This window comes from Mauremys mutica, chromosome 3 (genome assembly GCF_020497125.1).
Source record: "Mauremys mutica isolate MM-2020 ecotype Southern chromosome 3, ASM2049712v1, whole genome shotgun sequence".
NCBI classification, from domain to species: domain Eukaryota; kingdom Metazoa; phylum Chordata; order Testudines; family Geoemydidae; genus Mauremys; species Mauremys mutica.
Window position 1 is genome coordinate 108,528,162 of NC_059074.1, and position 17,444 is coordinate 108,545,605.

The 17,444-nt window shown below is 41.4% G+C and overlaps 1 protein-coding gene across 1 annotated transcript; it reads right to left on the bottom strand.

Moving 5' to 3' along the window:
* Positions 1 to 263: 263 nt before the first annotated feature.
* On the bottom strand, positions 264 to 17,127 carry FUCA2 (alpha-L-fucosidase 2). Its single transcript, XM_045008407.1, has 7 exons — positions 16,635 to 17,127; positions 12,899 to 13,086; positions 10,510 to 10,849; positions 9,321 to 9,531; positions 6,087 to 6,277; positions 4,821 to 4,929; positions 264 to 1,015 (listed from the first exon to the last, which is right to left on the bottom strand). Exons 1-7 carry the CDS (start codon positions 16,811 to 16,813, stop codon positions 875 to 877), a joined length of 1,359 nt encoding a protein of 452 aa, XP_044864342.1. The 5' UTR covers positions 16,814 to 17,127; the 3' UTR covers positions 264 to 874.
* Positions 17,128 to 17,444: the final 317 nt, after the last annotated feature.

A 17,444-nucleotide genomic window follows, 5' to 3' on the forward strand; every position in this document is an offset into this window, starting at 1 on the left:
ACTGCTCCCAATGCCGCTGCAAGTGCCGCAAATGTGGCCATGCCAGTGCACTTGCAGCTGTCAGTGGGGACAGATGGCAGCGCTTTCCCTGCTGCACTCTCCGAAAGCGGCTTTAACTCACAGCGCTCTACATCTGCAAGTGTAGCCATGCCCTCACTGTATTTCTAATGTGGCTGAAAGTGCCTTATTCATGATTTACTACCACAGCTGGTAGAATTTTTTCATGTGAAATTTTTAATGAAAAATGGCCTTTTTTCAATAACAAACTTTTTCAAAACTGTTATCAATTTTATTTTTTAGCTATTTTCTTTTTTTCAGTGGAAAAGAGAGAGAGAGGAAACAACTGAAATATTTCCATTAGAAAAAAATAAACTTCTGGTTTTAAAAAGTACACAAAAATAACTTCAAAAAGGCTGATGTATAACTAACCCTTGCCCTCTACACCCGCTTTTTGATCAACTTATCACTGCAGAATTTGGCTATATTCACAACCTTGCTCCTGTTGGTGTGGGCTGCTTGAGGTAGATGCACCATGGGTCAGTGTACAAGCTTTTTGAAGAGATGAATTGAAACCAGTAGATCAGAAATCTAATATTCTGCTTCAACAAGGTCCAATGTAATCTTACAAATCCACCCCACCACTTAAAGCTAACCAGTCTTTCAAATCAAAGAGGTTAAATGCTGGATGTGAAAGAGCCGAATCATTCCGCTGAATCTGGAACAGCATTTGTCTGCATTAAATCTGCTCCATCGATCCCAATTTCAGCTGTACATGGAGAGTTCAATATAGTGTATATATAATCCAGTTAGAAATGTGAAGTGTTCTCAATAATGTGTGTTAAGAAACAGCAACTGAAGTCTCCATTTGTATCATTCACTTTACATTAGTCAGTTGCAGAGTCCAGCCCCACTGACAAGGTAACTGATTAAGGGTTAGCTGAGGTACAGCCACTGTCATTCCCTTTTCTCCCAGTGAAACCCACTTCAATTGTCCTTTATGTCCAATCAGCTTCACCTGAAAAAAAAAATTTAAATGAAGTCTATTCAAAGTGACTGTTGTCCCAAAGATTCAAATTGCAGTCTATTCAAAGTGACTGTTGTCCCAATGATTACATGCATATATTTTTCCACTAGTTAACAGGTCTTTTAACATAACGGATTAACTGTAGGCACCACTGTGCCAGCCACATGAATGGTCAGGGGATGTCCAAAGGTTCTAAACATGCTTCTAAGGTGTTCATACAAATAAGATGGCAAATGTAATGATGCTGTGTCCTATGATTTGGGCCAGACTATGGTAAAAGGATTTTGAGACACTAGCTCCCTATGTAAAGGGCCAGGTTTCACAATACAAACCAAATCATTGTCTTATAAATTATAGTGTAGTTTACATTTTTTTAATAAATACTACCACAAAAATAGAGCAAAGTGACTATACACAAGCAATATTCAGATGATTAAGCAGAACATGTGCACAAAGGTGAAGAGGTTTCAAACATACTGCAATGTTACACTTTTGGAAAGTTAGTTAACAGTTTAAGAAACTTGCACTACTTTTTGCCTATAGGAAGAAGTCCGATGCCAACATGGGTATTTTAGGGGAAGCAGGAGTTTTTGTTTTTTTAAAAGATAAGATATTCTGGAATCTACTTTTAAACTGAATTGTACTTTATTGTAATAGAAATAACCATTCTGCTCAGCTCAGGAAAAATCAATGATTTTTTAATACATTATTGCTTCATTTAAAAAGCATATTAGAAAGCAGGATTTGGGAGGAGGGGGGAAAATCACTTAAGTAGCTATATAGAAATTATACTATTGAACATAGTACTTAGGGTGGTATAAAATCTAGTCTCAATTTACTCTGCTGTAAATCAGGAGTAATTGTTTGATTTAGTACAACTGACACTTCCATTACACACACTGTTAACAGTAAGTAAAATTTTGGCAGATTAAAAAATGTAAAAAAAAAAAATACTATAGTGTTCTTTGAACAAGTCTTTGAAATAACTTCCTATTTGTCTATGTTTCACTACACTTCCTCTGAAATTTTGACATTGCAGTGTGAGCAGCTGAAGTCATGAGGAGTATTAATATTAAGAAAGGAAGGAGGGTCTTGTGTCAAAGCACTGGCTTTGTTTTTACATATGGCATTGTTTTTATATATCACCACAGGTGACAGGTATACATTATTTGAAAACAAAAATGTTCAGGATTGACTGCACATCTCTCTTACTATGTTTTTACAAAGCCTAGCACATTAAAGCTCCAGTATTAGTAGGGGCCTCTAGGCATTACCATCATGCTGCTACTACTACTGATTAAGAATGCAAAACTAAGAATGAGCTATTTATTTTAAAGTCTCCCCATTCCTTGCCTTTCATCTGAAGAGCGCAGGCCAAATTCTTCAGTGCCATGATAATGTAATTCAGTTGCCAACTGTAATTTGTGCTAAAGTAGGGGTGTGTGTGTGTGTGAGAGAGAGAGAGAGACACACACACAAGTACCCCTATTTATATACCAAGGTGTCATGATGGGGGAAGTGTACTGAAGTGGGAACAGAGTTGGTCAAAAATTGGGCACGTCAAGAGGAAAGTCACATTAGGCTAGAGTGGTGCAAACAGCCAAAAAGCTATTCACAAGAGGGTATAACACATCTGTTGGAGATGGAGGAATTACCACCTGCCCTTACACTCCCATTCTTATGTTTTTCGGGGTTCTTCACTAAGAAGGCAAGTCGGGGTAGACTGGCTCAGCAAGACACCCTTAAAACCAAGGGAACATACTCTAGACCATCTAACTGCTCAGGGCATCACCAGCCTGCTTGGAAGCCTATTGATGAACCTATTTGCATCCATGACCAATTTGAAAAAAACTAAGAGAGATTACCTGAGTCAGAGACGCTCCCTTATGACAGAAGTAGGCCTCCTTTATGCCATTCCTCCCTCAGCCACTGAGGGTGTAAATCTATGTCACACGAGCCTGCTGCACATTAAGTGTCTGGGTGGACCTTGCTGCCAGGCACTAAAAGTTCCATAGTGAGCTGGATCTACCCCGATTTAATGGGAGTAGATTAAAGACACTAGGGAACTTTTTGTGCGCAGCAACAGGGTCCACACAGATACTTAATTTACACCTCAGCCTGGTCCAAACTAAGTGTCGAATACACAGGTTCTGAGAGTAAAAGGGAACAGGCCATGGTGATAACACTCACCTTCTCCTTAGCACTCAGGTCTTGGTTCTCAGACCTGCTTTAGATGTGAATGGAATCTCCTCTCAAACTCCCAATACACACAGAACAGTGCAAAAGGGACCAAGCTTAAACTAACATCCAGTGCAGTCTAACCCATCAGCTGGGATACTGAGGGGAAAGGCAGGGCATTAATTGACATATACTCAGATAATCTTGGCAAGTGATGCACACCCACATGCTGCAGAGGAAGGTAAAAAAAACCCCAAGATCACTGCCAATCTAACCTGGGGGGAAATTCCTTCCTAACCCCACATCTGGTGATTGATTAGACCCTGAGCATGCGAGCAACAACCAGCCAGCCCAGCACCTGAGAAAGAGAATACTCAGGGCCACCTCGGCGCAATGACCCACCCCAACAGTGTCCCAGCTCCAACCGTGACAGTCTCTGATCCTTCAGAGGAAGGACACCAAAAAAACAAAACAAACCCGGAATACATTTGTAGGCAGAGGTCACACACATCTTATGAGGAGGTGTGTGGGATTCCTACACAGTCATCCATCCACACTCTCAAGCACTGTAGAGTCGACATTCTCACCCAGGCTGAGGCAGCATTTGGTAGAAGACTGTTACTAAATGGGGTAACCCTTAAATTCCTTTACAATTCTACGTGAATAAACTGAATCCTCCACCCTCCCAAGGGATGACTTACTGCTTTTTGCATGCCACTGTGAAGGCTGTCTGACATGGAGGGAACTGGGCTTGTCTTCACTACCAGCGTAAGTCAACCTAAGTTACACTACTCCAGCTTAGGTCGACGTATCCTGGTGTCTTCACTGTGCTTCGTCGATGGGAAACGCTCTATGGTCGACTTACCTTACTCTTCTCAAGGAGCAGGAGAGCACTCTGTTGTCGATTTAGCAGGTCTTCACTAGATCCGCTAAATCGACACCCACTGCATTGATTGCAGCAGCATTGATCTCCTGGTAGTGAAGACATGTCCTCAGACAGAGACAATTCTGTCTTACTATGCATTTGCATTCTCGGAACCTCCAGGTCAGACTGCCAGACCCTTCCGATGGAGAACTGCATTAAGTTTGCTGGAGAGGCGTGTCTGCCTATTGCTTGCTTGTTGAGTAGTGTGAAAGGCAAGTGGGTATTCTTCCAGGAAATCTCTAAATTTCATGTCAAGGCTCTGCTGTGGGAGGTTTGAGTTGAACAGCACTTTTACACTTTCATATAGTTAGCATTTTTCAGCTTTGGAAGCTATCATCCTGCCGAGTTCTTCCTAAGAGGTGGTCCTAAGCCCAGGCTTAGAGCAAAGATCTGCTCGGCCCCCAGTTGGCACGGAGCAAGAGAACGCCCTACTATGAAGTCTGACGTGGAGGGTCCTATACTGAAAGTTAATAGGTAAGACAGAATTTTCCCTTTTTTCCCCAACATATTCTATTCTGTTTTTACATATCACCACAGGTGACAGGTATGCATTATTTGAAAACAAAAATGTTCAGGGTTGACTGCACATTTTTCAGATATTTTCTGACCTATCTTATGAATATGTTCCTTTATTTATTCATAGACAATGTGTTAAAGCTGACAGAAGTAGCAAAAGAGACAGTGGTCACTTACTTGTGTCTCTCCAATGATGGTTTTCGGGTCACCAAGTACCAGAGTCCCTGAAATTGGCCAATTAAGGAAAATGGCATAGACTGTTTCTTCTTTAGGTTTGAATGTGTACCTGGTTGGAAATGGAGAGTCATATAATTTATGTCAGTTTTTCTTGTAATTATCTACACATTTGAGAGTAATGTACATGTAAAGATTTCAGAACTGGAAAAGGAATTTTAAAAGTTGATGGCAATTAGGGTCACAAACACCACAAGAACTGTTTACATCAGAACTACAGCAATGCAGTCCTCGCCCTGCCAAACTACTATTAAAAAAAGTTTGGATTCCAGCAGATCTTTTTTCCAAGTATAATTTATTCTCTACCAAACAATCGTGCAAATATTTGTAACACTTCTCTCTCTCTCTTCTTACATATTAATGTTTCTCATGAGTTTTACTTCCAGCTTTTTATTGTTTCTAGACGTGATATTTATATTTAATAGCCAATGCTGGGCACAGGAGTACAGAACAGCACACGAGGGAAGGCAAAGCAGTAGGGCCAAAATGCAGATGAGAGATGGTTTTGGATTACTGGCACAGCAAAGGCACACAAGCTAAGGAATAGAGAAGGGTCCAGAGATTAGAAAGGGGTACATTTGATGGGTGATTTCACCAGAAATGATATTACCATTATTTTACCAAATAATCTATCCATAATACTCAATTTGACAGGGGTCATGTCCACCCTACTATTGATCAGATTTGTTTTCTAGGATTTTTTAAAAAAACAAATTCCAGCTTTGTAAGCTATTATTGTGGGGCATTCTTTCTAAGGGCCATTTAAAAAGTGGCTAATTTTAAAAAAGTGCCTTAACGTGTCTGTCCTTCTCATGATAGTGATATTGATTTATTTCTTATAAGCAGTTTTATATTGTATCAATCAATATTCTACAGCAATTCCTAGCTCCTGCTTTAGTTTTTCTGCTACTTTGACTAAGAGGCATAAATAGGCCAAAGATACACATCGAGCCTTTGTTTCAGTCTGCATTGGAAGCATACACTCTCGTCTCCCAGTTTTTTTTCCCCTAATCATTAGGATGTACCAACTTCACTAATGTCCAGTATATATATATATTCTTCCTTTAGGCACCTACCTGAGACAGCCAAATAGCATACAGATTAAGGTACTGGTTTCTTTATTGTGAATACTTGTCCACTAGAAATTGGACAATTTCACAAAAGGGTCTCAATAGTTATATTTTCTGCATATTGTTTCACTAGTCTTACCACACTCCTGGTGTGACAGTGTCATTCTGATTTCTCCATGGTTTAGTTCCATAAATGGCTTCTCCATTGACTCTCAGCCAGTCACCCATCTGCCTTAGGCGTTCTTGGAATATAACATCAATGCGACCATCATGGGTGGGCCCAATGTTCATCAGGAGATTTCCCCCACATGATACTGTTTCTACGAGTTGCTGAAACATTTAGAAAAGTCAGAATGTTAAGATTATAGCCAGTGAAGGCATACACATTGTTTGGTGTTCTTACCAAAGCTTAGTACTGTACTCTGCTCCAGACATATGAGTTGAAGGGGCTGAATCAGTATTTGACACTGCAATATGCAAAGTAGTATGTTAGTGGTTCCGATAGTTTCTACAAAATTTAAACTTCCATTAAAAATGTAACATTTTTAGCTCTCATGGCTCAAGAAAACCTTCCAAATGTGATCTCACTCTGTGATGCCTGATTAACTCTGCATTTTTTCAGTCTGTCTGCACTATGAGTTATCTGCTCCCCATTTGTTTAAGTGGGGGGTTGATTCTGAACCCTAATGATGACTGATAGTCGTTTTATACTGTAAACATCCAGATATTCTGAAATGGTGGTCAGAGTCTGGGATTGTAGTTGGATACTGTGAAGAGCCCCTGACACACGCGCACGCGCACATGCACACACACAATCTTACTTCTTTAGTTACACTAAAAAAAAAACCTGCGTGTACTGCAGAATAAAATAAAATTAAACAAATATCTTTGGTTTCTACAGATAAATACTTTTCATTTCTTTTCAGAACTATCTTGTATATAATACAGGAGTTTAAAGTAAACTGCAGCACCTAAACTATTAGAAGAGAGCCTACACACTAAGACCTCGTTCCTGCAACTGATTTCAGGTGGGTAGACCTCCTGTGTCTGCACAAATCCCCCTTGAACTCAATGAGGCACCATGCAGGTGCAGGGGTCCACCTGCCAAGAACCAGTTGCAGGATCAGGATCCTACCTTACCTTACTAATTTGTTTTAAATCACAATTATCTGCATATCCAACTTCCATGAACAGACAAAGTATTTTAATTTAAAAATGTAAGTATAAGATTGGATTGCTTTGGGGGAAAATAAAACACCTTAAAAAAAACGGATGCAAAGTAACAAGGAAGTCATTCCTGAAACAACCAAATATACTAAAGCCTTTAGCATTTCTCTCACACCAGAGATTGATGAACACCTGGTGCCCATGCACTCTGAAATAATTCCCTACTGTCATATTAGGTAACATTCTCATTGACTTCAGCAGGCATTAAAGTGTTTAAAAACTACAGGATCTCCTCCAAATGTGAGTATACAAGGTACAATATGTACGTACAGCTGTATGAATGTTTGTTTCTTTCTTGGACATAATGTTTTTTTTGACATACTGTACATCAAATTACTTAACCCGTAGAAGGACTTAGTTGTTAATACACCAATTAAATGACTTTGTAGGTTCATTTGGAAGTCTTGAACTGGAAGGATGGAAACATCAATTTTATTATCACAAATTTTACAGAATTACCTGTGGGAGAAGTTAGAATTAGCCAGCAGAAATTCAACCCATTCCCTAGGACCTACTTCCTTTGTGATTAACTAATTGTCACTGAAATCCCTAGTCTGTGGTCACACTTCTATTGGAACCTTTCTTAGCATGCTTTTCTGGCAACTGGCCCTTTACATTGGGAAGAGCGAAAAAGCTACAACCATAAAGTTGCTATTTTGTAGCTGACTGCTGAGGGCAACATCTCATTTCCTTCTACCTGGCAAGTACTGATAGCTCTTATAATGGTTTACCTTGGTTTTTCTTTCATGCCTCAGAAAAGGCCACCTTCATATTTTTATATCTATACCAGCAGATTTTTTTAAACTAGTGGACACTGATAGCTTGCATTATACTTAAGGTTAGTTCCATCTTGCATTCTAACTGATTAAAAAATTTGTAAGAAATTACATGTTAGACCTATACCTAAGATAAAAATGTAACTCAGCTGTTAGACTGGTAGCTGTTAACTCTAACCCAGCTATTAGACTGCAAAGTCCAGCCATCAAACAAAAGCTAGATTTGGGTTATGTGATAATATCAAACTAATCACACACACAAAATAATTGAGTGTTACAACAACTGCAAATTTCACTGCGTTGTGACTACTCCTCAGAGATTAAAGTTTCTAGTTGATCTGATGGCTTGTCTCTAAATGTGTACAAGTAGTAAGTTTGGGAGCACCCTTTGAACTCCAGAGGGCAATGAAGGGTGCGGGTGGAGGCAGAAGTGTATTTGGGTTCTTTGGATGAGTCAGCAATCTGTTCTCAGCACTGGCTGTTGTCAAACTCATAAGGTGTTGTTGAGGATGAAATAAGAAAAGATGTCCCCTGAAAGAAGAGGGACGGACAAACCCAAATTCCTCCACATGGACCAGCCTTCAAATCTGGGTCAGATGTAGCGAATTCAGACTTGGATTGCTATTTCCACCAGTCTATAAGACACATTCATATTTCTATCCCGTCTTCAGAAAACTTTTATCCTTTTGTATTTATGAAATAGCAACATTTAAATGTAGAGTATCACTCTTTGCGTTGCATGAATGTAGACTCTTTTTTTGGAAACAATTAGCTATATGCTGCGTAAACAGGGATTCAACAGACATAAAACCCATCCACTTCTATGGAATTTAATGCGTGTTTTGCCATTGACTTCAGTGGCAGCAGGATTGGTTCCCCGAGTGTTGCTGGCAGAATATTCTGGGAGATATGAGTAGAAAACTACAGAAACAATAATGACTCTTTTGTATTTAAATGCCACAAACATTTAAAGTGTGTAATTTTCATAAAATTCTTAGAAGAATACTAAATATCCATGGCTTCTTATTACTTCATATTTGTCACCATAGTGTAGAAGCAGAGAGAACCTTAAAGACAGAAAGAAGAGGAAGTGCAATAAAAGTAACTAAGTGGAATTTATGGGCCTGATCCTCATCTTGCTTATACATGTGTAAATCACAAGTAATTCCACTGAAGTCAAACTGGTGTAAGAGAGAGGAGAATCAAACCATAGTTAAGATAGAGCCATTACTGAACTTAGTTTGATAATATAATCAAAGGAAATGATCATCAAGAGATCACATAAGTTATTTCTTACCATTACATCGGTGAACTATAATAATCAGAAGTAATGGCCAGATGTTGTATACCATATCTCTGTCTTACTGTACCTTTATCAGTTCTTCAATCGTGAGGTAATCACTTAGCTGCGCATTCCTCCTATAACCCCATGACCATTTGTCTATGGTCATACAGTTCTCCCACTTATGAGGCAAAAGGTGTCCTGGATTATAGCGGTCGCTGCAGGTGTAGTATCCACCATGTTTACAAATGCTGCCAACTCCCCAACGATCATTTGTTACAACTGTATCCCGAACTGGGCTGAAATTACAGACATTTTAAACAAACGGGTATGATTTTTAATTATTTAGACTGTCAGCTCTTTTCCCCAGAAATTCACATTCAAGATGTCTTCTGTATTCCTAATTTTCCTCTTTACCAGGGGCGGCTCTAGACATTTCGCTGCCCCAAGCACGGCGTCATGCCACGGGGGGCGCTCTGCTGCTCGCCGGTCCCGCGGCTTCGGTGGGACCAGCGGACCATCTGCAGGCACGCCTGCGGGAGGTCCACCAAAGCCGCGGGACCAGCGGACCCTCCGCAGGCATGCCGCTGAAGGCACCCTGCCTGCCGCCCTCCCGGCCACCGGCAGAGCGCCCCCCCCGCAACATGCCGCCCCAAGCACACACTTGGCGTGCTGGGGCCTGGAGCCGCCCCTGCTCTTTACATAAAGCAAATGGGTAAGAAATCTGGACTGAGATTTCTGTCTCTGAGGTCTTACACAGAATGAGAGTAGCAAAGGGACCCGCTTCAGCACTCCTTACTCAGGCACGCCTCCGACGGTCTGCCATGGAAATAGATTGCAGTACAGATCCTTCAATATACACTGTGCCTTATGTGCAGTGTCAAAGGCACGGTCTGTGAAGAAAGCGTCCTGATCATATTCTTAACATATTCAAAACCACCCTACTTGCCATCATGGTAGATGACTGTTACTTACAGGAGAATAAAAATAGATAGAATGGCCAGACCATGTTAATGGAACAACTTGTGGACCTGCTTGACATTTTTCATGAAAATGTTCACAGTTTTTCAGCCGTGTCCAATAATTTGGTTGTTAAAGGGAATACTCTTCCCTGACTTGATCCCTTATATTGCAGGGGAATTAAGTGGGAGATGACATGGTTAAGTGCCCATTAAGTGAAACAATGGATCCCACACAATATATGGAAAATGAGACAGAAGTTATAGACTGGCCAAAGTTCCAGTTTAAGGGCTAAATATATGATAAAAACAAGATACCTGTCGTTATACAGCCAAGCTAAAAACCCAGTGCTGTTCCAGTAAGTATCTGGTGCGTTACCATTCCCATCAGACCAGAGGATCTCTGGTTGGTATTTCGTCACAATCTCATAGAGCTCAGGCAATGATTTGGCAGTTGGAAACTCTCTTGTCTTGAATGCATTGGAGACATCATAAAGGAAGAGAGGATTGAACCATTCAAAGAGAGAGTGATACAGCCCAAAGTGCAAATCAGTCCTCTTTCTAATAGATGTTGCTAGTTCAGCCACAATGTCCCGTTTTGGTCCTACATTGACAGCATTCCAGTTCCAAGAGTATTTTGACCCCCACAAAGTAAAGCCTAGAAAGAGAAAGTTGAAGGATAAAAAGAGGATAAAAAGCACTGTAAGCATATTCTTATATATATTATGATATTAGTCAAACACACATGCTGATTGCAGCTCCCCTGGAAGAGGAAGTAGGCTCTCCCCACTTCTGCTTGCCCTATTACTGAAATCTCTAGTTATGTATCACCATAATATTCCTTCTTTTAGAAGAATCCAATATCAAGATGTTGCTTAAAATTGTTATATAAAGAACCACAAATAACACAACTCTCAGTTTCTGCACTAAGCAGACAATTATTCTTTCCTCATAGTAAGTGTTCATTCCACACAGATTTTCCTTGTAAACAGGATATAAACACTGTCACTTTTTGGGGGCATCTTGATGATTGCTTGGATGCATCAAATATATCATCTTGATAAACATCCAAGAATGGGAAAATATTTGACATATTCAGTGACTTAAAAACTCTCCCCTCTATCATTTGCATTCAAAGACTCTTCTGCTCTATTGGTTGTTATATCTTACGAAATGCTCCCTGACATATTCAAAAGCTTAATCAAGCACTCAATAAATTTATCTGGGCAGAGGGAAAATCTAAAGTAGCCTTTAAACTAAGTACCAGTGGCTTTAACTTTTCAGGTATCTGGATTTATAACACAGCAACCCAGTGTAGACATGTTCAATACTGCTGCATTTCAGATAAGCCTAAACCAGAATAGACCAAGGCCAGAAAGGCTAGACTTTCATCTTCAAAGAGCTTTACAAACTTTATCTAACAGCTTCACGGCACTTCTGGGAACTGGGTCAATATCATTATCCCCATTTTAACAAGACAAACAGGTTAATGTACTTGCTCAAGGACATAAAAGATGCTGCCTGAAATTCAAGCTGCTATGAATGGGAGTTTTGCTCTTAACTTCAGTGAGCCCAGGGTTTCAGCCCATGTGTCAGAGCTGGATTTACTGGTTGCCAGTCCTGTGCCCACACCACAACTCGCTCTTAAAAACAAGTTCTGGACTAATGACTGTGTTCAACAGACCTGATGGAGTGGAACAGTAGGCCATTGCTTTGATAATATCACTGAGATTTTTCTTCTCCTAAGAACTGATGCAAGCCTACCACGCTGCTTAACAGTCTTAGATTTTGGGCCAGAGTGTATCTGGCATTCCGATACTAATTGCTACCTCTGTGGACCTGCCAAGATGTGGTATTGGGAAGCTTGATAGGATTTATCAAAAGGAGGAAGATGAAAAGAGTACAAAGGGCAAAAGTACAATCTTGTGGTGATTGCACAAGACCAAAGCTCTGGCAGTCTGGAGCGGTTCCCTGCTTTGCCGCAGACTTCCTGTGTGACCTTGGGAAAGTCACTTAAATCTCTGTGTGTCAGTCTTCCAAATGGTGATGATAAATGGTGGTAAAATGGTGGCGATGATAATACCGCCTATGTCTACATTGTCCATTTAGACTGTACACTTTTTGGGCTAGGGATTGACCCTTACTTTGGGTATGTATAGCACCTAGTATCACAGAGACCTGATCTTGATTTGGGCTTCTAGCTGCAACAGTAATAATAGAAATCAGGCTACTAATGTTGAAATATAATTGTGCATATTTCAAAATCTGCAACCGACTCCCAAAAGCATATTGTACCTTTCTTGGAGAAATGTACAGAGCTAACAAACTCTCTGCACACAGTAATGTTCTATATGAAACAGAACACAATTTACTCTTGTGGTTTATTAAGCAATAAAAAGCCTAGAGCTAAATTACACAACCGTCAGACATTAACAACTTCTGTGGCTGTTGTAGGAAGCTCTGCAACACTCTTAACTTCAGTCATTGCAACCTATAGCAGAAGGAATAATGTGATAACAAATTCTTCCTTCTACCAATGTTCCAGCCTTTTATAGGGGATATGGGCTGACAAATACCACTTTTATTCTTGCCAGGTTTTTAGCATCTAGCCAGCTGGACAAGATAGCTTCACCTGGGTTTTTGTTCTGCTAGAAGAAATGAACCATGAACTGCAACAATTGCCAGCACTTGTGCTCATTCTATTTACCTTCATGGTGTTTTGAAGTCAAGACAACATATTTTGCACCAGAAGCCTTCAGAATATCTGCCCACTGGTTGGCATCAAAAAACTCAGCTGTAAACAAAGGGCCAAAATCTTCATAACTGAAGCCAGGAGGGTAATTTGTCTCCATAAATTTTACATAGGGCTGTCTCTTTTCCTTCTGCCAGTACCACCTTCCAAATACACAATAAAAATATCCAATGACACTTTAAAAATATATACAATTAAAATAATAAATTCCTGTTTTACCATTCTAAAGGGCAGTGCACAGTGACACAAACATACTGTGGAAGGACACTGGAAATAAAATAAAACTGCTTCAGGCAATAATAGCCTTGATATTTGGAGTCACCCTGATCTATTTTACTCTCCAGGACTTCATTTGAGGGACTCCCAGTGTTTCCTACTGAGCTGTGTTGTACACCAGATAAAATTTGATGGGAGTGGGGAAAATAAAGTCTTATTTAGGGGCCAAATGCTGAAAACTTACAACCAGGCATACAGGGCTGGTGTGGGATGTAGGCAGCTACGTTGGGTGCCAGTTTTGTAGGAACATCCCTAGTCTGGGCTAGCACAGCTATGGACTTCTTTAAGCGTGCACCCCCTGTAGAAGAGTAAGAGCAGCCATACCACCGCAGCTTTTTTGCTTCTGCCTGTTTAAGGGCACCACCACTTTGCAGTAGCTACTTGGCATGACAGCCATCTCACTACTCCACCTACCCCCACCCTCAAGTCTAGTTTTTAGGGAGTTTTGCTTCTTTAAGGATGGCCCCTACCCCACATCAGCAGCAGCGAAAAATTGCTACATAGACAGAAGCATGACTCCAGTGTGGCTGTCCCCTCCCACCAACACAGGTATGAGGAGGTGTGACAGGGTGAACTAGGTCTAGAAGCCTCACAGCCCTGCTATACTCCATTCCAGAAAAGAGCAGAGGAGACGTCCTCCCAGCAGCCTAGAGTGGTTTTAGAGGAACTGCCAATCAGAGGGGCTGCTGAAGTGACCAATCCAGGGGCAAAAGGGCCATATAAAAAGAAGCAGCAGCGTAGTCAGTTGCTGCCTGGAGCTTACAGAGGGAGAAGTAGGTGCCTGGCTGGGAGAGCAGCAGGACTGTGACCAGATCAGTGAGGGCAGGCTGAGCCCAGGGGACCAAGCCCAGAAGTTCACCAGACCAGGTGAGGGTACCATGATGGAGCCTGCTGGTCTGGTTGAAGACTGTGCCCAGACAAGGGCTACTAAAAGGACACCAACTGAGGGTACTGAGATGGACCACTCTTGGTCTGTTAAAGAAGGTAGTGCCTCTGGGAAGGATGCCCTTGTGCTATGGGGCCATGAGCAAGAACTAGGGACTGTATACCACAGAATGGGGCACAGTATGTGTGACTCGTATGGAGGGCTGAGTCACTGAAGACCTGCCCAAAAAAAACAACAGCCAGGGGAGTGCTTCTCTGTGCAAAGCTGAGGGATTGCAGGCATGTATCAAACAGAGAGGTGGATGCCAGCCCAATTACAGGAGGGAATTCCTAGTCTGGCAAAATGTCCAGCACCAGCCCTGTGGATTAGCCCTGACCATAGAGAAAAAAAGGTGGGTGAAATATCTTTTATTGAACCAACTTATATTGGTCAAAGAAATAAGCTCTGTGTAGCTCTTAATCTTGTCTCTTTAACCAACAGAAGTTAGGCCAATAAAATATATTACCTCATGCACCTTGTCTCTAATATCCTGGGAGTGATATGGCTACAACAATACTGCTTACTACATAAACAGTTCCCCGTCTATGGGCATAGTAGAAATGCTATGGCCAGTCGTAAGGGTTTGTGGGGTTACAGTCATTAGGTTTCAGAGAGTGAGGAAGAGCAGCAAAGACCTTCTGGTAAGCTTAGACATACACTGATAATTGAAAATTGGGTAGGAAAACAAACTGAATTTTTTAAAAAATTGTTTAAATCCCAAATTGAGGATCAGAGTCTGATCTCAGCAATACTTGCGTAAATCCAGAGTATCTCTGCTGATATCGATAAAGTTACCCCAAATTAACATGGGCATAAGTGAGAACAGAACCTGGCCCCTTGTGGGGAAAAAAACTGCATGAAAAGGCCCAGAAATCTTCCTGTGGAAAAATAGTTGCAATCTCAAGACATTTTAGTGTCTAAGGAACTTGACCCCACCTTCCCTTCGCGTCTTCTTTGCCATGCACAAATCACTAATGACATTAAAATTTACAGAACTGAAATTAGAAAAGAAACAAACTGAAAAGTGATCTGCTGAGATCAGAGAAGTGGGAGCAACTGCAGGCCAAGGAAGAAAGTTGGTACTAACAAACAAAAGGCTGTAATAACGGGGTAAATGAGGGTAAACCACAGGTGTAAATGCTATTTACAGTTAATAGTTACTCCACATTTACACCTATGTAAGAGTAAAATCTGGTACATGGCTAATAACAGCTCGAATACAAAATGGGGGGACATAAACCAAGCAGCCTCATCCATTGCATTAAAGTGAGTTTATTTTAATCTTGTGGCACCTTATAAACTAACAGACGTTTTGCAGCATGAGCTTTCGTGGGTGAATACCCACTTCGTCGGATGCAACTGTAAAAGCAGCAAAGAATCCCGTGGCACCTTATAGACTAACAGACGTTTTGCAGCATGAGCTTTCGTGGGTGAATACCCACTTCGTCGGATGCATCCGACGAAGTGGGTATTCACCCACGAAAGCTCATGCTGCAAAACGTCTGTTAGTCTATAAGGTGCCACGGGATTCTTTGCTGCTTTTACAGAACCAGACTAACACGGCTACCTCTCTGATATTTTAATCTTGTACTTCCTTAACATTTCTTTTTTGTGTAATCAAGCACTGTAGTTATCATAGGAAGGTCTGCAGTCAGGATTGAAGAGAGAAGGGGTTTACAAGATGATAATGTCTATATTAGGGGAAATTCTGCCCTCATTTACAGCCTATACAACTTCATTATGTTCCAAATGACTGCACAGAGTGCCCAGCCCATAAATAAAGTTCCACATATAAAAGTTTGAGGACAACTGGCATTGAAAGTGTAACTGAGGATTTGGAAATATTACACAATAGGAGAATAGTTTTGCCAGTGGATGGATCTGTATGGTTAATATACTAGGAAGGAAAAGTGATTTTTTGCAATCACATTTCAACCATAACCTCTCTTTTGGAAGGATCTGTATCATGGTCAAAGCCTTCTTTTTCTATTTTTGGTACATTTATATTTGAGATGGAGCCCTTTTGTGCTAAATCAGATGCATGAGTACTTTCAAGAGTTAAGAGAAAAGGCAGCATTAACACTCTCAATCTGGAGATGGCATTTCAGCCAAGAATATTTTACACTGTACTAAGAATATTCTCTTAAATTGTACTTGGTATCACAGACAGTCAAGACATCATCTTTATTCTTTGTCCAGAAAAATTAAGTAGTAAAGTGCTGTTTAAACCCATCCCCTGCAGCCTTCAGAAAAATCATGTTTTGCCAGATTTTACTGCTAAGAGACCAGGGAATAATTACCACATGCACTGGGGAGGGAGGCAGGGAGGGAAGGGAGAGTGAAAGGTTGTTTACTACAGGGGGCAGCTTCATTAGGGAAGGAAGGAAGAAAGAACAACAGGCTGCTCTATCGATAGAAAGAGCAAGGGGAGGTTAAAGAAGCATAAGGGAGGAAGTGAAGAGCTGAGAGTCAAACGCATGGAAGCCTCACCAGAACCACTCACTGCCGAAGCTGGGCACGGAGAACACGCCCCAGTGGATGAAGATGCCAAACTTGACTTCATCAAACCAGGTCGGAAGTGGTCTGGAATCCAGAGACTCCCAGGTAGGATCATAGCGCGCACTGCATCCCTGCGGGGAAAGGAGCAGCGAGAGCAGCAGCAGCAGCATAGCTACCAACGGGAGGGTGCAGCCTGCGACTTGAGAGAGCAGCAGTCGTTGGCTGGGGGTGGTTGAATGTCTCACGCGAGAGCAGTCAGATGACAGCCCGCGGCAGGCAGGGCTGCTTCCTGCTATTGCACCCACCTAGGCTGCTGGACGCAGTTTAATGCAATGTTTAGCAAGGGCGGGGCACTGGAGGACAAGGAGGTTACGAGAATAATTTCTGATTGATTTTTTTTTTCCAGGCTTGCAGGGCAAGGAAAGGAGGCTTGGAGGGCAGCTGAAAGGAGGCCCTACATTAGTGTCTCTGAGGGAACCCAGGATGAGTGGGCAGTGTGACATTTGTAGTGCACACACTCACTGATTTAACGACCCAGCCTGGTGCTATTTGCCTTCAATTGCTATATAAATTGATGGAATTTGAGCCCCTCATCCCTGGCCCCACTCCAGAGCCCACATTCCCAGCGGGAGTCCTCACACCCCTGCACCATCCGGGGCCAGGACTTTGTTGCCCTGTTCCAAGCGCAGTTGATTTGAGACAGACCTGCTCTTACATATAATATGATTACCAGCACAGCGGGTGCATAGAGATTGGATGGTGCATTATGAAAAGTTCCAGAGAACAAAAGAAATTTACCTC